Consider the following 20,915-nt stretch of genomic DNA (forward strand, 5'->3'; position numbering starts at 1 on the left):
TTGTAATTCCTGAAAGTTCAGTCCAACGCGGCCTGTCGTCTCCCAGGCAGCCGCGAGCGAGTGGGGCGTTTACCCTTATTTGGTCGCAGCGTTACAGAAATTCATTCCTTCCCCCACCACCCCCCGCCGCAGCCCTCCGCCGCTGCTTGTCGGGGAGAAACGGCCGCGGAGCGAGCCGCGCCTGCCTCCCGCCCGCCGGCACGGACGTGCCGCAAACCCCAGGAAAACTCTCCACGGGGCGAGCAACTTCGCACGCTCCCTCTATGGCATAAGGCAAGTCCCTCCGCGAGCACGGCTGAAGCCGTTTTTAGCCTTATTTTGGCCTGACTTGGCAGGCTGACAGCCCGGCTTGCATACACCCCCCTTCCCAGGCTCCGCTGACTCATGCACCCGGCCGCCCTGCGTGCTGCAGATACACAGTTCTCCCTTTCAGGCTGCCCGCGGTTCCTCCCCTCGTCCAGCCGCCCTTCCCGAAACCGCAGGAGCGTATTTTCACTAGTTTTACTGCTACCAAAATGGTAGCTTAAACCGGCGTGTGAGAGAAGGATACGGCACGTAGCTTCCCCCTCTGAAAGAAGCAGCATGGGCTTTAGGAGCCCTGTTGCTGCATATTGCTGCGTGGTGACCGTTCTTGAAATGTCTCCAAATTTTTGTCTGTTGCGCTAATATAAAATGTCGTCACGCCTACATTTAGCTACACTGCAAAAGCTGTGAAGCTGCTAACTCAGAGCTAGGCAAGCGCTTTGATGACAACATATTAAACATGAAAATCTGCTGTGGTTCCTCCAAATTACTCTTCCTTACTTTGAGACAAACACTTCAAAATATCCCAATTATAGTAGGGAGAGCAAAATACCACGTTGAAATTTTCCTTCCTCTGAGAGTTAGTGAATAGTTTCTTTCAGACAGCTACTTTAAAAGTGCAACCGAATTTCTGTCTGTAGACTTTGTGTTACATGAAAGAAGGTTTAAAAAATACTGTATGCTTAAATCATCTTTCATAAGTTTGGGCCCCAGCCTTTAGCATTATGTTACAGCAGCGCAGGTAGAAAATGTCTGCTGCTGCTGCACTTAGTGCAAATAGTCTAACTCACTTTTGAAAACATTCCTGTTTTAATTAGGGTATTTTTCAAAGCCTTTTTTTTTTTTTACATGACATGAGAATTCTACCTCTTTTATGTAATATATGTATATATATATAGTCTTGAGACAGAATAACTTTAGTTTCTGCCAGTAAATGTCAGACATACTCAGATAACTAATATTTTTCCAAAGATTCCCCTCCCCCTTTTTTTTTAATAGAGAGGTTCTGACTTCACAGAAATCCAGAAGTGGTCAATGGAAAATGGGAACTGTAAGCGAGCTCTCTGTAGCTACAGCACGAGGTTCTCTACATATGCTGTATGCATGTCTTTGATGGGAAGGGTGTYGTTTTCTCTTGTAGTTAGACCGGTGACTGACTCAACACTAAACTATCTCTTCCTATAATTTACTGCTCCTTCATTCAGTAGATTGTATCATATGGAGCGAAGAGAAATGCCAGGGAGCAACACAGTGAGAGCTGGTGGATCAATTCAGCTTCAGTTGAAAATCTGATGTTATTTATTATTTAATCTTTGTGAGGATAGTCCCCTAGGGACACCAGTAATGCACTGAGTAGATAAAATACAAGCTAGGACCATGTTATTCYGGAGTGAAAAAAGGGAATCCCTGCCTCAAAAACGTTACAGAACAGAAATGAGTATAAGACAGTATTGGTTAGCACAATAAACAGTCTCTGCACCAAAATTAATGTGATACCACATCTAGGTGTATCTGCAATCAAGCGTATTTTATGGTTAAATGAGATATGAATTTGTCCTGGAGTTTTTAGTTATATGACTTATCTGCGCATGTACAGAACAAGTACAGCAGCCCCAGACAAAACTTGTTTGGGGTGACAGTTTTCTTGGCCTGATAACTAAAATGGCTCCGGTACAGTTCTGCAGATACCTGGATGTGCTGACAGCCTGGTGAAGAGCTGTTTGCTTTGGCTGGATTTATTGCTTGCCCTGATAGTGCTCCCTCCGTCCTATTTATTTTATAGTTTGAATTGTAGTTCTGCTGTGGTAAATTTGAGGAAAATATCTTGGAGGAATGTTACAGGCATACCATTTTAATGCTAGTGATGTAAATGACACAACGAATCATGGGCATTCTCTGGAAGAATCAAAAGGTTTATAGACTCAGGCTATTAAATATTCCATTTATCCTGTTGCAAAGTATGTCTTTTCCAGTTGATTACACAGGTGCTGTTTTCTCCTCATACAACTGTATGTTCATACTCAAAAGTTCACGTGATACTCTTGCCATCATCTCTTACAGATGTTCTTAAAGGAGGTCCAGTCTAAGTAGAGGGAACAACCCCTAAAATCTCATTAGACTTACTCTCTCTTCTCAGCAGAGCTGTTACAAAGCCACTTTTTGTCAGCAGTTCTCTTAAGGCTTGCAGTACAATTTGTGCACCAACTCATCTGTACAGTCATACTCTCTTACGGGAAGAGCCACATGATTTTCTTTTATGTTGCTTCATATGCAGTCATGCTACAGGTAAGCCAAACAGACTGGTTCAGAAATTGAAGAGTAAGCTTTATGGTGCATAGTTCAGCACAAGTCTGATTTTCCCTTTAACAAAACATTTGCTGTTGTTCCCCCATCTTGAATTTTTAAAACATATTTTGGTAGTAACTTCCGGAACAGCAAATCAGCACTCTTGAAACTATGCAGGCCTCTTTCTGATCCATTTATTTCTGTTTAAGATCAATAATACACCCATGTCTCCCTTTTGCCAGTGTTACGTAATATGCTGTAGGCTATTCTCCGTTACACCACCCAGTCAGATAGATGATGATACTTAGATTTCTTCAGTGAAGTAAGAGCTCAGTATCTGGAGCAGAACTGAGAACTCAGCCCTTATCTTTATCTGGATAAAAGGAAGAAAGTATTTCCACATATTTCATAGGGCAATGCAGTATAAAAATACACAAGATTTAATCAAACATCAGCTACTTGGGCCATTAAAATGATAACGTTGAAATGTAACAGCCTGTGATACACAGGATTTGAGATTTGATGATCAGAAGATCTTAGAACTTAAATTCTGGAAATTGTTAGCCATTTGCCTAGGAAAAATATCCAGAAATTCTCTTAAATCAGATTATATTTGTGAAGATAAATGCATTATTGTTCAGTACATCAGTCACAGTTCAGTAAAGTCTAAGCAACCGTTGTTCTAAGTACAAATAATATTATGTCGTAATATCCTTTCAGCACTGAAACTATTCATCTAGTTTACATTTGCAGATATATGTATAATAATTGGAATTTAGATGTGAAGTATGAGTGGAATGAAAAAAGATTCTTCTGACAARGTACTATTGTATTGAGAATTGCAGTGTGTTGGGTACTGTGTAACTTTGGTGTTATTTTATCCTTGTATACTTCCACTTTTGTGTACAGATACTCCCTGTTAATATGAAAGGTAGCTACAATCTTTCTTAAATGAGAAAAGTTCATTTTGTGTGGGAAAAAAATCTACAATTTAGTGTAACATGTTTTCTGCAAATTATGCAAATGTGTGATCAATGCTATGCAAATATTCAGAATAGCAGAATATAGGGCACAGTAATTTGGTATTGCCAAACCTGAAGTTCAGAAATGATGAGTCAGACCTTCTAAAATTATAAGCCTAGTGCCTAGTTAAAAATTGCAAGATTAAAAAACACATATGACTTTATTTGCCTTGTGGCTTATTAATCTTTTGCATATGGTTGGATTACACTTTATAAAGATTTTCTGTGTAATTTTAGGGATTTTTTAATTTAAAAAGTAAAGTAGTTGATGACACCACCACAAAACTGAAACAGTTTGCTTCAGATGGATTAGACTCAATAAAATCATTAAGTTGGCAACACAGATTATGCTAACTCTTGGTGTTTCAAGGAATAATTGTTTTATGATTAAGTGGTTTTAGAGTGGTCTTATTTACATACATTTCTGATAGTTTGTTGAGGCATGATTAAAAGCTGAGGTTAGTATCACCAACTAGATAAAGTGGCAAGGTGTGCATTTTGTACCTTCCGTTCTTGACTGCCTTCTATAACTGCAGCCTCCTCTTACCACTGGTGCCAGCTCTACTGACAGTAGTAAATGGGAGACTTTCAAACAGATTGTCTGCAAGTAATTGTAGAACMGGATATGAAAGGCACTTCAACAGGTCATTTAGTCCGCCCTTTGTGTCAAACCAAAATATCCTTAGTTGCATTTTAAGCCCATTATTTCTATTGCTATTCCTTGTGGATGTGGGAAAACATGTTATTCCTTTTTTCTTTACAACCATCTTTTATGTCTGTAAAGATCATCATGTTGCCCTTCTGCCTCTTCTTCTGTAGGATTACCTAAAATCTTTCGATCTGTCATCAAAGGCAGTATTTTCTAGACTTCTAGGCATTCTCATTGCTTTCTTCTGAGTTCTATGCACACGTTCTGTATCTTTTTTTCAAGTGCCGTGATCAAAACTGGAGATACTAGCTCAGGCCTTACAAGTCTTGAAGGACTAGATTGTACTCCGGTTTAGACATTTCAGTTTTTATCTTTATTTGCAAGAGCATAGTGTTGCTGATTTATGTTTAGAGTTTGATACAGTGCAGGATAGATTCTTTTCAGTGGAAACTAGGCATACTTAGCTAATGGTTCCAACTTGCACTTGTTCCTATTAAGTCACATCTTAAGTTTTCAGATCCTGTCTTCACCTTGCCAAGATTATTTTGTATTTTAATCTTCTAGTATGAAGTCTAGCTCTGCTTGGTCTTGTATGAAAATATTAAAAGGATAGTCTCTGATGGAAGATGGTGATAAATGGTGATGGCGATGAATGGAATGAAAATACTGATTTTTTTTTCTAGACCTGCTCTGAATGGGGTTAAACAAAATACTCCTGGTATTGACAATTACTACAAAGCTGGAAAATGGTGATAAGTCTTAAACAAGGAATATTATGTACTGTAAATACAGTCAAAGATCAATGTTTCATACTCACAAATCAATATAATTCGATTAATCACTTTGAATCACTTTAATGCTTAGTTTGAAGAACTTTGATGAAAAATGAGCTGTATCTGCTATGAATTTCTCTTATTTTCTCATTTTTACTCATCTCAGTTTCCCCSCTTGTCATTCTTACTAGGTGAATGGGAAAAATTCAGGGGCAGATGAAGCAGATGCTAATTAGAACTTCACTCTTGTTGCTGGGACTTTTTTAACTCGGGCATAGGATGGAATTAAATGAGAATAATAAGCAGACTTGTAAGAACATTTTATTAAATATACTATACTAAAGCACAGGTTAAATTTTAAAGATAACGAAAACTAACCTGGAATCTCTTCACTGATATTTTACATAGACTACAAATAATTGCTAAGATACAAAACAGTCACAGTCTGTTCTAGACTTCCTGTGCTTAAAAAACTAGTGCTTTGGCCTAGTAGTTCTAGGCCTAACTTTAGGTGATACTATAAGCATTTTTCCCTTCTGACCCTGTTTTCATGAAGTTCCTAGCTGTTTTGCAACATCCCTGGTCTCTATGGAAAGGTCTTTCCATTTTCTGTTAGATTTTTCCAGCTATATCGTGCCTTTTCCCAGAGTTCTCCAGGGTACCTGGCTGTTTCTCAATACTCACCCATTATTCACCTATTTCTAGATATTCACCATTATTCTAGATCAGCCAACGTGACAGAAGTGTCAGCATTCCAGTATTGTATTGAAGGTTTTTAGAACACCTGTATTAATCTTTAAGACATTATATGTTAAAACCAGTGATACCTTGAAGATCTATATGCTGAGATGTTCAGGGCTGTGTAATAAGATGAAATAACCACATTCAAAGATATCTGACCATCTTGCATTTATATAGCAACTTTATAAACTCAAAAGGAGTAAAGCAAGCAAAGATACATGCCCTATACAAGCTGCAGTACAGACAATATTTTACATACTTTATAACAACAATAACAAAAATAATGCCAATTTAAAATAAAATTATAGACAGGCTCTACTTGAGATAATAGTTATACTGAACAATGAAACATCCTTTTATAGTCATGACTAGAATTAGTAAGATGCAAAACTACAGCAGAATATAGTTCAGCATGTTTAGTCTGCTTACAAGTCTCAGTCTGATCCACTGTTGTCTGGGGGAGCAAAGGAAATTAGTACTGTTTTTTAATCCGTGCTGGCCCTGAATTTGAAACATTGACTGCCTTGTTTTGCCTTTTTCCCATTAGCTTAGCTGGAAATACTAGGATTCCTGAAATGTTCAAATCTGAACATGAATGCCTTATTCTCTTCTTCCAGCCAGCTTTTGCAAGGTTTAGATCCAAAACAAAGTGCACCCTGTGCCCTGTGAAGATTATTTCACATTTACTCATCTCCTTCGTGGTCACAATTTTTCACCATTCTTGTAAAAAGACCAGAGCACCATTTCTTTACTCTCCATATTTAAGCACTGTGCTGCATGGAAGGTCCTCTTCAGCTTGCAAATGATGATGGTGGTGGCAAGGGGAGTCAAAGTCAGCTGCATCTTTCTCATCATCCTGTCCTCAGGGACCCTTTTTGCTCAGTTTTCAAGGTTTTTTCACCTTGTAGTCCAGACTAAAACAAATTACTTCTTTAACACTTGTTAGTTTAGCATTGTAACTGTCTGAAAATGTGTAAGTTTTAATTCATCAGTATACACTTCTCATGTTTAAACTAAAAAGTCTGACCAGTTTTAGTCAATAAGCCTCATTTCAGAAAAAAGGGAGCAGTCCAGCATGATTAACAACCTTKGCAAACTCATTTGAGTGCTGCCCTTAACACTGGGCATCTGCCTCTTTTGACTATCTGCTCTGTGAAAGGAGACTTCAGTTAGTTTTTGACATATATAAACGATAGTCACAAGGAGGTAAGTTTTATAGTATAGAAAAGAGTCCAAAAGCACTTTTACTGGGTGTTCTAATTTGACTGCTTTGGCGCCTTTTGCAAGTGGTATGTCAAAAAAAGCAGTGATGATGCCAATTCAGATCTGGCACACAGGGTTCTGAGTTTTTAAGAAATCTTTTGCCGAACAGTTCTTCCTCRTGTCTTCTTCAAACCTGGTTTTCTCAGTTGTTCAGAAGCTTAGAAGTCCCTATTTCACTACTGCCATGCAGAAAAGAAATGCAAGAAGAATATTAAAAGTCAGAAGCCCATATTCTAGTACTGTATTTGCTAGCATGATGTGGCCCCTCCCACCTCACTATGGTTTGGTTTTGCAGTAAATACCCGTCCTCCAGTTATGTTCAAAGTGCCCACCAAGGTAGAGAASTGTGCTTAAAAGCCATAGAGTTCATTTTCCTCAACCCCTAACCCACCAAAACACCAAATTAAACAATGTTCTGCTCTTKTTTCAGAAACTTCTCATTTGTTTCAGTGTTTCTTTCTCCTTTGCCTTCCATTTTAAAAAACTACTAAAGATTCGCTTAAGAAAAACACCTCCAAGGCCTCCCAGAAGTTATTTTTGGTATATATTTATTACTTTCCAACAGCAGTTTATGGCTAGGTTTAGTGGATGCTCAAGCAGTTGCAAGAGCATTATTTCCCATCAGGCTGATCATCTCWTAGCTTGGAACACCCACCACTCTGGAATGCTGCTTCATAGTGCTTCATATATTCATTTATTTTTGTTGGTTTTCACTTGCCTGACTCAGAGATGACTGTTACATATTTACTTAACTCTCAAATTATTATTTTAGGTTAAATGCAGCCTAATGATACAAAAACATTTACGATTCCAGTACGTCTCTGTGGAACAAATCATTTTATGACAAACAGAGCAGTTCTGTAGCTGATACAAGCAGTCAATAACTTCGGGACATGTGTATGTAACACTTAAAAAGAATCCCCTCTGGTATACTACTTTCTTCCTCTGGGTATGTCAATCACATTGTACGAAGTATGCTATTGTAGTACTTACAGGTATCTACTAATTTTCACTTGATGTTTTTATACACATTATAGCATCATTGGCCCACATGGCTGTGTCTGCACTGCAGAGCAGGAAAGCCTTTGAGGCTGCAGGTGAAGCAGCTTCAGCAACTGTCTATAGTACTTACCTGCTGAGCATCCTCAAGGCCAGCTCAGGGCTGAATTTGCTGGCATACTTTTGAGGGGAAAGTCATGAGAGTGATGCTCCACACTTCAGAGAGCATTCTAGGATGCTCCCATCTGACATGCGGCTGGGCCCTTACAGCACAGGCCCAGAATCATCTGTATATGGTATCTGCCTTTTATGCAGTGTCATATATTTGATGTTGGGCAAAGAAGTCATCTGGGAGGCCCTTTATTTTAAGGTAAAATGGCATCTGTAGACAGTTGGACTTGGGCTGAGTTGATGCTACCCAGGCGGGCAAAGGAGAAAAAAAAATATTCTAATCACAGTACACATGCAAACATTTTTCTTTTTTTTTTTAACCCAGTAATATCAGTGTTTAAAATCAATGTTTATTAAGTTACTGGCCTGCATTTTATAGTCAAAGATCTCTCTTATTTGCAGATCATACACAACTCATGAGGCATGACTGAGCTTCTTCTCTACATCACCACGCTCAAATACACGAACTATACTGAAGAGGTCATCTCTGAGTGTGGGAAGGTGAGTTGCCTTTGGTGAATATTAAATTAAAATTTTCTGATGAGACTGTAAAAATACTGTTAATTAGTGTCAGTGGTGGTGGTGGTGTGTTTCACATAGAGAATTGTGAATACAAATGAACAGCTGGCATTGGTAATAACTTTTAGTCCACAGTGAGCTAAATTAGAGATGAAATGTTGTGTCCTACTCCCAGTCTCTAAAATTGTCTAGTTACCCTAAGAACAGCAGTTGTAAAGGAAAGCACAACTGTAAGAGGATCTGCTCCTACAATCTTCACACATTATACTCAGCTAAACTGTAGAACTGTTTCATCTTTTTAAATAGAAATACAGGTATTTTAAATTAGCCACCAGATGGAGCCCATACATCCCCATCACAGGAATATATTAGCATCTGCAAAAAAAAGTTAAGTATTTCATAGATGTTGCAAGAGATGCAGTTTCTTCCACTTCATAGAAATCACAGGAAAATTGTGATTAGTTGGAATTTTACAAGAAAGGAAGAACTGGAGATAATCYAGGAGAGTTCCCTAGATTTGGCATAACCAGGTTCTTGTACTGCATGACATCTGCATGAGTTTGTTCCATTAGGTGGGTGAACTTGGCCTATCTCATAATGTACTAATAATGCTTTTTTTAATGCTTAAAGCATATATCAGAAGTCTGAAGATTCAGCCAGCTAAGGACAAAAAAGCCCGAAACTAGCAAGATTTTCCAGGCTCCACTTGGAATAGGAGAATCCTTGTTGTTCTTCTCACCCTGCTTTCTAGAATGTGAAGGGAATCAGGAATAAAAGGTAAGTGCTGTTCTAAAATCTGATGGTTGTAGAGCTTCAAGCCTAGAAAATAGTAGCAGTAACCCTCAAAGCCTATTCTTTAATGATTAAAGTAGATACGATGTTCCATTCATAGCATATATGCTTTTTATTAAGAACTGTAGTTCAACCAGGTTCCTAGTGATTAAGGCACAGCCCTAATGATTGGAAGAAGAAGCACATCGGAAAGGAAACATTGTGGTGAATGAAAGGGATGAAGTTAATGTATGTGTTTTAAGGGACAGTTTTATTTTGACTCTGTGTAACAAACTAACAAAGTTTGTGAGGTCTAGAAGGCCACAGACTAGTTCTACTTTTATAATAGTGCTCTGTTTGAAACTTGAATTTATATTTGGGGTCTAGATTGCATTGAATTTGATCAAATAAACACATTTTCCAAAGGAAACCACCTTTGAGCTATTTAACTATTTTGTTTTCATAAGCAAAATAAAACAGAACTATAGCAATTACATTGTAAGTTTTCTTGTGTCTTGCATTTTGTTTTTGTAGTTACTGTTCATCAGGAGATCTGTGTTTTGTGGCAGAAATGACCATGTTAGAACAAGCTGGTAAAATTTAAGTGAAACACAACCCTGTCCCAAAGCATAATAGGTGGGGCTTATTCTCATAATTCCAGACACCCAGACTGTAATTGGTGATGTTTTACAAATATGTTTTTACAGATATGCAAACATACTGGAATTAGGTTTAATCTACGTGATAGCAATGCAGCTCAAAGATACGAACTCTCACCTGGGCTGTGAGAAATATTAAGTCCATTTCTTTGTCTACTCTAAGGGATCCTATTCTGTATTTCCTCCCTATACAGTACTATCATATCTACCCTGCTCCTTAAAAAGAGATATTCTAGATTTCATCTATTGAAATGCTTCCACTTTGTATAAATAATTAAATCATCACTGGCAAGAGACCAGAATCTCAGTAGCTGAGTGGTTGAGACTCTCTCCTGGGAGATAGAAACCTTGTAGGCAGCAGGGAAACAGAGGCACCATCCTGAATAAATGCTCTAATGACAACTTCTTGTGTAAAAGGAAGGAACGTAGCAGACACCATTAGTCTGGTGTATCTAGTCTTGTTTATAGTTCACGTATCTGCATTTCCACAAAGTTTCATGTCTTGGGGCTTTTGCTATGGAGAAGACATTACAATTACATTATTTCTCCCATTCATTTTTGAGGGAGTGAGAAGCAAAAGTCCTTCTCCCGACAACTCCCAATTTAGTGGGATGGTTACCTTATAAAAGGAGAGAGTAGGTATTTTTGTCCCCAACTCCCACTACTTTTAACATTTATATTTTAAAGCAGCAGGTTCAAATGAACATGTGAGAACTATTTAAAAGGTGAGGTTTTAGCCTTAGTCATTGCTGGAAAAGGAAGACAGCACATCATCACATTTCAGAAAACAGAAAGCAAATGAAGAGCCAAAATGATGAATTTTGAAAGAAAAAAGCAATCTTCTGACTTGGGGAGGGGAGAGAGGAGAGAGAAAAATACTGATTTGGGGGGGATTTTATAATTTTTCAGATTAGCAACACTGCTGCTGCAGAGACCTTGGTAACACACTAACACTGATGGCTCTGTGCCTTATAATAGGGAGACAGGTTGAGAACTCAGGCTTTCCAGAGTCCTGATTTCCTGTGGATTTCCCACAATCCACAGGGCTTCCAGGATTTGGAGGCCTGTGAGGAATGCGCTCTTCTCATTCCATGTCAGGAGTGTTGGGGGTGCCTACAGAACCACAAGACATACTTCTCTGCGATCATCTCTTACTTACACCTAAAAAATTAACATCCCAAAGTCTCATTGACGCCAGTCACAGTTTAATTTCAGTAGAAACAATAGCAGCATTGGGACTTGAGAGGGAAGTTCTTTCTTGAGCTGCTCTGAAAGGGCTAGATTTTTTTTTCTCCCACAGGAAATGCTAGAAGCAGCATTGTTTTTGTGGTTGTTGCTGGAGGAAGATTTACTATAGTTCTCATATAGTCCTCTTCTGTGTCAGAAGACACAGGAAAGGATTAAACCATTCATTTTCTCTAAATTGTAAGGATTAAGACAAGTTAAAATTGCATTTTTTTTTCTCCATGGTGGAACAGATGAGTATTTTATAAAAAAGATTATTAATACGGGGCATGTGAAAGTACTTCACTACTGCTTTTCAGAGACACTTCTCTGACTTTCACCAGCATCAAGGGCACTGAACAGGTCTAAAATACTAGGTTCTGAGGACGAGATGTTCCACGCCACATAGGCAAAACAAATGGGTAGTAAAAAGCTGACCTGTCTGACTATGTGCTGATTTCTCAGCTCATAATTTTATTATTTTCCCTTGAATGCATTCATATGAAACTTAAAAAAAATAATGTTTTCAACTACATTTTTCATAGGAAATGTGTGCAGATTGCTGGAAACAGCATCTCTGAAAGTATGATCCACAATACTGTTTTCCTACAAATTAAAGAAAAAAAAATGCAAGACATTTGTGGACAAAACCAGTACAAGAAAAGTTCTGATAGTATTTCTCTTGTAAAGTTGATATTAGTCATTCAAGAATGCAAAAAGGAACACAGACTGTTTCTTTCAGGGCTGAACATTTATAGTCACAATGAACTGACTCCTGAGCTATGTGCTCTATTCCACTGTAACAAATTAAGATTTGTCTTTCTTCTTGAAAAAATAAGGTCACAATTAATTCCAGAATTGCAGAAGTGTCTCTGTAAAAGTGGCAGAAGAAATTTAATTTATAAAATCTGTTCTGTTTTCTAGCATCTTCTCCCTTCAAAAATCTCAACCTAATAGCACGTCTCAAGAATATACTTCATAGTGATATTTTAGGAGTTTCTTTTGAAAGTTGGAAGACAACTCAAAAAACAGGTTTACAGATACTGAGAACTATACAAGTGTCAGCGTTTAAAAGCATGTTCGTAATTTTTTGCCTTCAGACTTTCATAAAGTCAAATTAGTCATGCTTCGTCATGTAGGTCTTTAAGTCTATGACAAGCTTCAAACCAACTGAGAATTGAGGAAGTCAGAATATTTGATTCTTAACCCTTTCAGACTGGGAAACACCTAAAAGTCAGAACCAGACACACTGGAATATTAACAGCAACTACCAGTAGCTCCTTAACTTACACGAGGTCCTCGTGAGCTTTCAGTATTAGACCAAAACGAGATGACTGTCCCCCGTTATCATAAAATAAATACACGTGCTCGGCACGAGCAGTGGGGCTGGGGGAGCAGGGCAGAGGGTGAGCAGAGGCACCACTGCTCAGTGAGCAGCAGCCCAGCTGCAGCCGGCCAGAGCTGGAGGGTGGCGTGGCGGGCCAAGGTGGGAGCAATTACTGGTGGCTGGCCGGACACAGGGCCCAGCTCGCGCCTGGCAGGGGGCCCAGGAAACCACGCTAAGTCACTAGTATGGAGCGCTACGCAGTCTATTTCAAGACAAAGAAAGCTCCAGAGCATATTTGAGGGGTGAGCTGAATACAGGAAGGTTTCCARTTCTCATAAAGAGGGCAGATAGCGTCGATGTGTCTCATTCGTATGTGAGAGGCTGGGCTGGCTTTTTTCCTTATCAGGAAATAGATGAACTTAAGAACACAGCTTCCACGAGGATGCTTGGGGGAGACAGAGACTGAGCAGCACTCAGGCTGTGCTTAAGCTCATTTAAGCCACTCACTTCTGATCCAGCTGAAAGATAGCCCCACAGGGCGGGGAAAAAAAGTCTGTTGTTTGATCCCAGTCATCGTGAAGATATATAAAAACTTGTGTTGGGACAACGAACGGGGTGGCACACAACGGATAGCAGAGCTAAGCTAGCCAGGGAGGAGGAAAGAGGTGCCAGTGCCCAAGGTAGCACTAGCAGGAACTCACATCCTATCAATAACTGAGCTATCCTTGATCTTTTAGCACTAGTGTGTTCAAATACAATAATGTAGTCCAATTATTCACTTTTATGACACTACATTTTTAATATAGTCTCAAGGGCAGGTTATTTTCTGTCTTCAGCTTTGAAATAAAAATATGCAGCATTGTATTTTCTCCATTAACTGAAAATACTACATGGAGAACATCCTTAGTAAAAGTTGAAATTCTTATAATTCTGAGTACTGTGATATTCTAGTCTATTCAAATCAAGATTTCTTCACAGAKCTGTTAATTACAAATATTATTATACACAAATGTGAATAGTCTTTGAATTAACTACTTCCCATAAACACTTACAAGTATATATAATTTTAATATTTGAAACTGCCCCTCAGATGCTGAAAAAGCAGCTTGACAGCTTTTGTTATATTTTAAGGCTCATTCCAAATCACTATAAATTTCCTCTTTGTAACTTTCGCCAAATCATGAAARCTAAGAGCTAGGCAGGCTACTAATAAAATATTTTGCAGAGCTGTAGCCTACACCACTACCAAAATGAGAAAAATAACAGAACAGAAAGAGATCCTCTACCACCAGGAATAGCAAATCACTTAAAAAAACATGCAACAAAACATCCAGCAAGTCCTTGCCTCTTTCTACCTATACCTTGTAAAAATTTAACACTTAAATGTCCACTCTGAAGGATCTGTAAGTGCTTTACAGGATTTAGAATGTAAAGCTCTGCCTAGCCCAAGAAGGAGATACAAAGGAACTGTGTTAGGATGATAGAAAAGTACAAATTTGTTAGAGGAAACAGAACTCTAAATGAAGTATTTTTGCTTTTCCTTCACTACCTTTCAAGTAACCGTAAGACTTCTAGGATATTGTAGCTGTAATTGTTCTTTCAGGTCTGCTTTTCTTCTCYGTCTCTGCAATGAGTAATTTTTTTTAATGCTGTCACAATAGGAGAGCTGTCATTCTGGGCTCCTGCAGGCATGCTGCCACTCTGGGGAGAGCACTCCTGCTCCCGGAGGGCCCAGCACCAGGCAGGCTGGCACCCACCCCTTTCTGGGGTCTCACCACCCAAATTCTTCCTGCCACACCAGCCCTTTTCTTCAATATGCCAGTGCTGTTCCTGTGCATGCTTTCAGGTCACCATATATATTCCCCTCACCTATTCACAAGCCAGGCTGTATTGTTTATTACTTAATATCTTTGATTTGTTCTGAGGTTTTCTCCTTTATCACTTTTGGGGCTATTTCAGTTATTTTGTATTTCTCTGCCTACAAACAAGGAGATCCACTCTGAGCTTCCCTGTAGTGCTGTTCATGCTCTTTTTGAGCATTAGTCTGGACACTCATGCATGTGAACTCCAGGGAACTGTTGTTGTTTCATAAGACCGGGAAAAACATTAATTCAAGTTCAGTAGGGAAAGTATTAACAAACCTTAGAGACAGCTACATCAAACCCTCCTTGAGAAGGGAAAGGTTACTACAACATAGCTTAAAATGGAAAAAGAGAGATATTCCAGAGTGTTCATAAAGAAATGTAATACATACAAATACCACCATTCCTAATTCCTCAGTTTAGTTTCTTTAGTTGGCAGGCCAACTTGCACTCAGAAGTGAATTGTTTTTGTGAGTTTGGGGTCAGTTTGGATCAATACATTTTAAACAAGAGCTCTTGACTCAGAGTAGAAGTGGCTATTAGCCCTTGACTGTATTCTGGAAGATCTCTCATTTTGCAGAAGTCACCTCCTCCTTTTCTCTAGTCCTGCATTCCAACAAAATCTTTGATCTCAACTTTGCTGTTCTGCTGCAGCACCTCTAGCACTGGGCCAGTTCACACTCTGCGCTGGGAGCTTGTGCCRTAGCAAGCAGAGACCCGTCTGCCAGCTCTCCCAGGCGTACTCACTCTGTTGAGGTATCTACAGGACATTTTATCCACTCCACCAGGCTCCCTCTCCATGCCACCTTTGGAAATTTTCCCCTCTGCTCCCCACTGCACGGCTGTTTTTCTCTTCTCCTAGACCTGCCAGCCTTTCCCCRCCACTCCTTCCCTCACCAAGCTTCCCAAATCTCTCAGCCCACCCAGTGCCACAAGGCTTTCCTGTCAACTCTCCWGCGCTCTCCAGTCCTTGCCCTTGCCATCGTTGGCTGCTTGTCTGCAGTTCAGCTGGAGTTGGTGTCTGGAGAGGTAACCTGAACGTCAGAGAACTGGTATGTTAAGTGCATTAACCTCCCCCAGCTCCTGCTACAGCACTTGCCTTGACCAACTATTCAAAGACCATCCTAGTAGACAGTTAAATATTTTGTCTTTTGAAGCTTATAATCACCTCCTCACCACTGATTCCAGTGCTAAGAGAGCATTAAAATAGCCATTCTGATTATTCTTTGAACACTTACATCCTGAGCTTCAGTTCAGTTCAGTTTGGAATGGGAAATGTGGCATAAATCCCTTGGAAGGGAGAAGCTTTGAAATAACTGAAACACTAGTGTGCATTAATGTCAGTGGTGTTTTCTGTCCCAGTGTTACTTGGGACTTTGTTGGCTTCAGCACCATCAAAAAAAAAAAAAAAAAAAAAAAAAGTAGGACTGAGCAGTTAGGGCAAAACGCTAAAGGATCAAAATGCAACTGAAGCACTCTTCTCAGGGCCAGCTGCAAGTTCAGAACTGAAGCCTCATCGCTGGGCTACTCCTTTCTCCATCACTGTGCCTTACAAGACATCCACATCTCCAACAATCACAAGAAATTCATATGCACATTTAAAAATGAATAAATGTAAGAGAATTGTTGCTAATTTAGATRATTATAATGGAGATAATCCACTGCTTTAGTTTCTTTATATAGTCTAAAATCTTGCTTTATGAGCTAGATATCCCTTGTAACTGAAACAGTGAGGTGTCAAAACTCAATTCTAACAGTGACAATTAGTGAAAGCCCTGGGCTGAGCTTCTACTGGCTTCTGCTCTCAACTCCACCACTGATATGCAAGGTGATCTAAATTACTTTTCTCTCTCCATGGCTTGGTAGGGGGACAGTGTTATTGCCCTCTTTGATAAAATGAGATCTACAAGGAGAAAGTATTGCTAGGTTTTATTTTTTAATAGTTTTCTCCACCACTTAATACTAGGATGCTTTTTCCCCCATTAAAAATCATGCGCTTGGCAAACATTTAGACAGCTGGTGCCTAATAGTCAAAGCCAGTTGTTCTTGCAAAGGCCAAACAGCCTTGCTGAATTGATGTCAGCTGACACACAGTAGGACTTTTAAGTTCAATTAAATTAAGTGACAAGCTACAAAGATTAGGGCTATGCTAAAATCAGGAAAAAAAATCTTTAAAAGGCATAAAATGTCTTTACATTTATTAAGCAAACTCTGCAGTCTTTTCTCGTTATATTCTTGTTGAAAAACAGAACATTCAGAAAGTATCATGAAAACAAGAAACAAAAAATCTAAGGTTCACATGAGCCGCACTCCCCTTTCCCTTTCCCTCCCCCTCCCCCCCAAGCAACAGAACTATCTTCACACCCATCCCACTTTTAACTTTCCAACAAAAACAGCAAGGCACCCATTTACAGCTAGGTTGAGAAATGCAGTCTTCAACGCAAATCACAATTCTGCATTCCTAGCAATCCACCATAACCACTCTTCCCTTGGATATTACGATAAGCAGATTATATATATATATACCCACACAGGTACAGATAGAAAACAAAAGGCCAACATCAGTTGTTCAGCAGAAGTGCCCGTTACAGTTCTGCCAGAATTTCAAGTCTGGAAAATGACCAGTCAGCTGGAAATTCCTTGGTTATCGTGACAGTCATTAACTCCCTTTCCCTTCGTGCACACCAATCCAAGCCTGCAAGGTTTAACTGAGCCTATGTGCTCTGAACAGTGGGATGCAAATTTCCACAAAGCCAAGAAGCAGAGGAATGGGACAGCTGGCTCTGCCCTTACAGCAGAGTCAGAGAGCAAAGGATTATTTCTTGGCATTGTTTCTAATTTTCAAAATTAATTTGAGGATTATGAACAATTATGCTCTTGCATGTTAATCATTGTGATCTAAAATTTGCACATGAAGAAACAACACAGGGAAATATTAAAGCACTCATCTTATGGACATGGATCGGAGAACTGTTTAATAGCAGTCAGTGAAGGGGTAACATTGTGCTTTTAATCTACAGTTTAAAAATAATGATTTGTATATCTACTTAGTAAACAATAAAATTAAGAACAGAAACTGGTATTAGGAAACAGTGAAAATGTAATAATTAAACACATGATGTTTTTCAAAGCTATATACTTAATGAGCCTAAATAGACACCTATGATTAAGAGGGTCTTAAAAAAAATAATAAAAAAGAGACTTATTTTCAATAATTTTTTTCAATTTCTGTCTACTATACTGTATGCCTTGCTTTGGTGTTCTCTCTGCTGACAACTTAATGCTTTAACAGTATGTTTATGCTTATGTTCTTTTCAAATGCTTGGCATTATAGTGAGATCTCATATCTTTTCTCAAATTAAATTTTGCTCCACATACTCCACATGTATACAGATGAACATCCATGTGCTGCTCCAGTTGCTCATTATTTGGGAATATCTGAAAGCAGACCTGGCATATAGTCTCTCCAGCTGATAAGTGAGATATCATATGCCGTACATGGTCATGTTTTCTGAAGTTTCCTTGATCACAAATGGAACAGACATACCTGGCCATTCCTTTGTGCATATCATTGTGGAGCCGCAACTGGCGTTCTCTTAAGAACTGCTTCCCACATGTCTGACAAACAAACTGTTTTTCCTTGGTATGAACAGTATAGTGTTCCCGCAAGTGACACCGTTGATAAAATCCTTTCCCACAAAGATTGCAGAAATGCTTACGCCTGTGATCTCTTTCATTCTCTTCCATAATGGAATTCTTAAACAGATCTTGCTCTAGGCAGTTTGACATATGTTCAACCACTAGATTTTCAGTTTCAAAACGCTGACCGCAATTAGGACATCGGAAAGGACACGCAGAATGCTTATATAACTGTTTTTTTTGAAGACTGTTCATTTGGAAATGACCGTCCCTGAAGTCTTCTAGCATCTCTGCAAACATCATGTCCCTTATTTCTGACTGTTCCTCAGCATTTTCTTCTAAGTCCATTTTTTCCTCAGAATTTCTTATACCATTCATGGTCAGATCCTGGGGTTCTCCGCAGGTCTGTGCGTGATCCTGTAACTGTTTACCTTTGACCAGTATTTGACCACACTTGCCACAGGCACATATATTTTCTATGTGTTTGGATAAATAATGAGAGGATAGATCTTCCTCAGTGATTGTTAGCCCACAAAGTTCACAGGGAGCATTCTCCACATCTTCCTGCACTGAAGGAGCTTTCCTGCTAAGGTGCCGTGGACTTTTTAAACACTTTCTTTCATCCTCATCCATGGATAAACGGGGTTTTAAAGTCTTCCGAGCATTTCTCTTTTCCCTGATCTCTTCTTCAACATAGTATCTGTAAAGCGGCTCTTCCTGTTCATCATCAAGGTCATCATTGTCAGAAGACTCATTGCAGTCTTTATCTGTCACTTTAATAATATTAAAATCTTTCAGCTCATCTGCAGGATTGTCCTCTGGTTCCATCTTGATAATAATCCTCTTCCTCTCAGAGGCCCTACTTCCTTCTTCACCTGATGTCTCTGATGCAACTGTGCTGCTTTTTCTGCTTGTAATGTTTGACACAGGAGATGAAGAATCATCAGCAGCTTGGCTTGTGTCCCCCTTATATTTTTCTGTTTGTCCAGAGAGTATTTTAGAAGAGTCTTTTTCGTTAAAGTCAATTTTGTCAGCACCATAGTACCTGGCACTTTGGTAAGAATGCCTGTTAGTGCATGTTAACACGTGCTCATCCAGTAACTTTTCACAGCTAAAACTAAACCCGCAGCTGTCACAGGTGAAGCTTCTTCCAAAACGGCGTGAATGGGACACGCGATCTTTTGTGTGAGAGAATTTAGACGTGGTGCTTTTTTTGCAGACATCAAATAGTTCAGGGAAACTGCCTAGCTGCAAAGCTTCTTCATCAGGTTCTTTGTTATGGGACGTATTTACTGTTGAACTTGGCGGCTCCATGCCCCACCTGTTTACTTCACTGCCATTTCTAGCGACCGTGTCTTCATACATTCTTACGCCAAATATCATTTTACTATTCTGCGTGCTAGAAGCAGAAGATGAACATTTTAAACTAGACGAGTCTGTATCCTGTATATCTTCTAGACATTCGGGTACATTATACAGCTGTAAATAGTTCATGGCCACTTTAAATTGCTCAAAATTGGCAGGGGCTGTCATAATTTTTCCTAAATACATGAACTGTAAAATGAGATCAAAACATTCGGCACTAATCTTCATGTTGCTTAGATTCAGCTGGGCTGTAGTGTGTTGATGGTTCATAAAAAACATCCTAAAGTAAGAGCTGCAGGCAGCAAGGACTGCTTTATGTGCTTGAAAATAAATATCATCAATAGCAATACAGCAGTCACAGAGAAAGCCCCACTCTCTTTGGTTGTTTAGCTGCTGAAGGACATAGTTGCTGTGGCTGGTTCTTGCCATCTTGTGCTTCAGTTATAGCCCTGCATAAAGAAGAAGACATGTTATACCATGAGCACACAAAGCAAAATTTATTTAAGTGTAGGCAGGAACTGCCATCTTTTTCGTCTCTAGATCTTCCTATTCTCACACTGTTTGTGGTRCAGTTTACTATCTGGAGGTCTTTGTTGGTAACTACTTAAGAAYATTGATGCCAATGAAAACATCTGTAATTCCATGTTCTCACAATTAGACTTACAAAACTATTAAGCTAATAAACATAACCACCACATATATGACAGAATAATGCTGCTAGAATATAATTAGCAAATATAGCTCAAAGTTTTACAGCCCAGATTTTCAGATATKAATTCTGGATGCAGAACTTCAAAAACTGAGTAAGGTAGACATCTGTAAGATGCTCCCAGGACAATGCCTGTACAAGTGGACTGTAAGAAATTGTTGTTCAGTCTCGACTTGCCTTTTTCACCTGTCAATCTAAGGGATGCGACGGAAYAGATTATTGGAAAACTGCAGCTCAGGCATACCCCCCGCCTCCCCCTTTAAGGAAACTAAACAGATAGTGAAGCGTCCACAAAGGCTACATCCACATACTTTTTGAACTTTAGGGCAACTCAGAGACATTCTCAACTTTATCTGGCAGGCATCTTGCAAACTAGAACTGCAAACAAATGCAGTCTCATAAACACAGGGTAGACTAGATCCCACATGCAACATGCATGGTCACCAGGCTAGCTGTGCGACAGCCACATGGACTGCAGAGAGGCAGGAAGTGGTGCACGCTGTGCCTCTAACTGCTCTCAAAACCACTCCTTCAGAGCAGTGTAACACAACCAGAGCGTTTAGATGGGAGACTGGACAAAGAGAAACTCAACAACGGAGGACCATGAAGGTCTGCAAGCCAGAGATGGAGCCA

The 20,915-nt window shown here is 39.3% G+C and overlaps 1 protein-coding gene and 1 long non-coding RNA gene across 6 annotated transcripts in view; one reads left to right on the forward strand and one right to left on the reverse strand.

Annotated features, from left to right (window-relative positions):
- LOC146590120 (uncharacterized) lies at positions 1–9,778 on the forward strand. Its single transcript, XR_014897050.1, has 3 exons — positions 1–273; positions 8,610–8,708; positions 9,357–9,778. It is a non-coding gene; the product is annotated as an uncharacterized LOC146590120 (long non-coding RNA).
- ZBTB1 (zinc finger and BTB domain containing 1) overlaps positions 5,928–20,915 on the reverse strand; it is a 22,942-nt gene continuing 7,954 nt past the window's right edge. For 4 of the 5 annotated variants that reach the window (XM_085315020.1, XM_085315021.1, XM_085315019.1 and 1 more), the window contains one exon: positions 16,740–20,022. In XM_085315020.1, coding sequence (XP_085171146.1) covers positions 17,873–20,002 — 2,130 coding nt within the window. In that variant the 5' untranslated portion in view covers positions 20,003–20,022 and the 3' untranslated portion in view covers positions 16,740–17,872. Of the gene's footprint in view, positions 7,217–16,739; positions 20,023–20,915 lie in introns of those variants that run through there. The other variant, XM_085315022.1, reaches the window with a different exon arrangement.

The sequence above is a fragment of the Rhea americana genome, unplaced genomic scaffold (genome assembly GCF_003343005.1).
Source record: "Rhea americana isolate MKP2758 unplaced genomic scaffold, rheAme1 scaffold_42, whole genome shotgun sequence".
Taxonomy (NCBI): Eukaryota; Metazoa; Chordata; class Aves; order Rheiformes; family Rheidae; genus Rhea; species Rhea americana.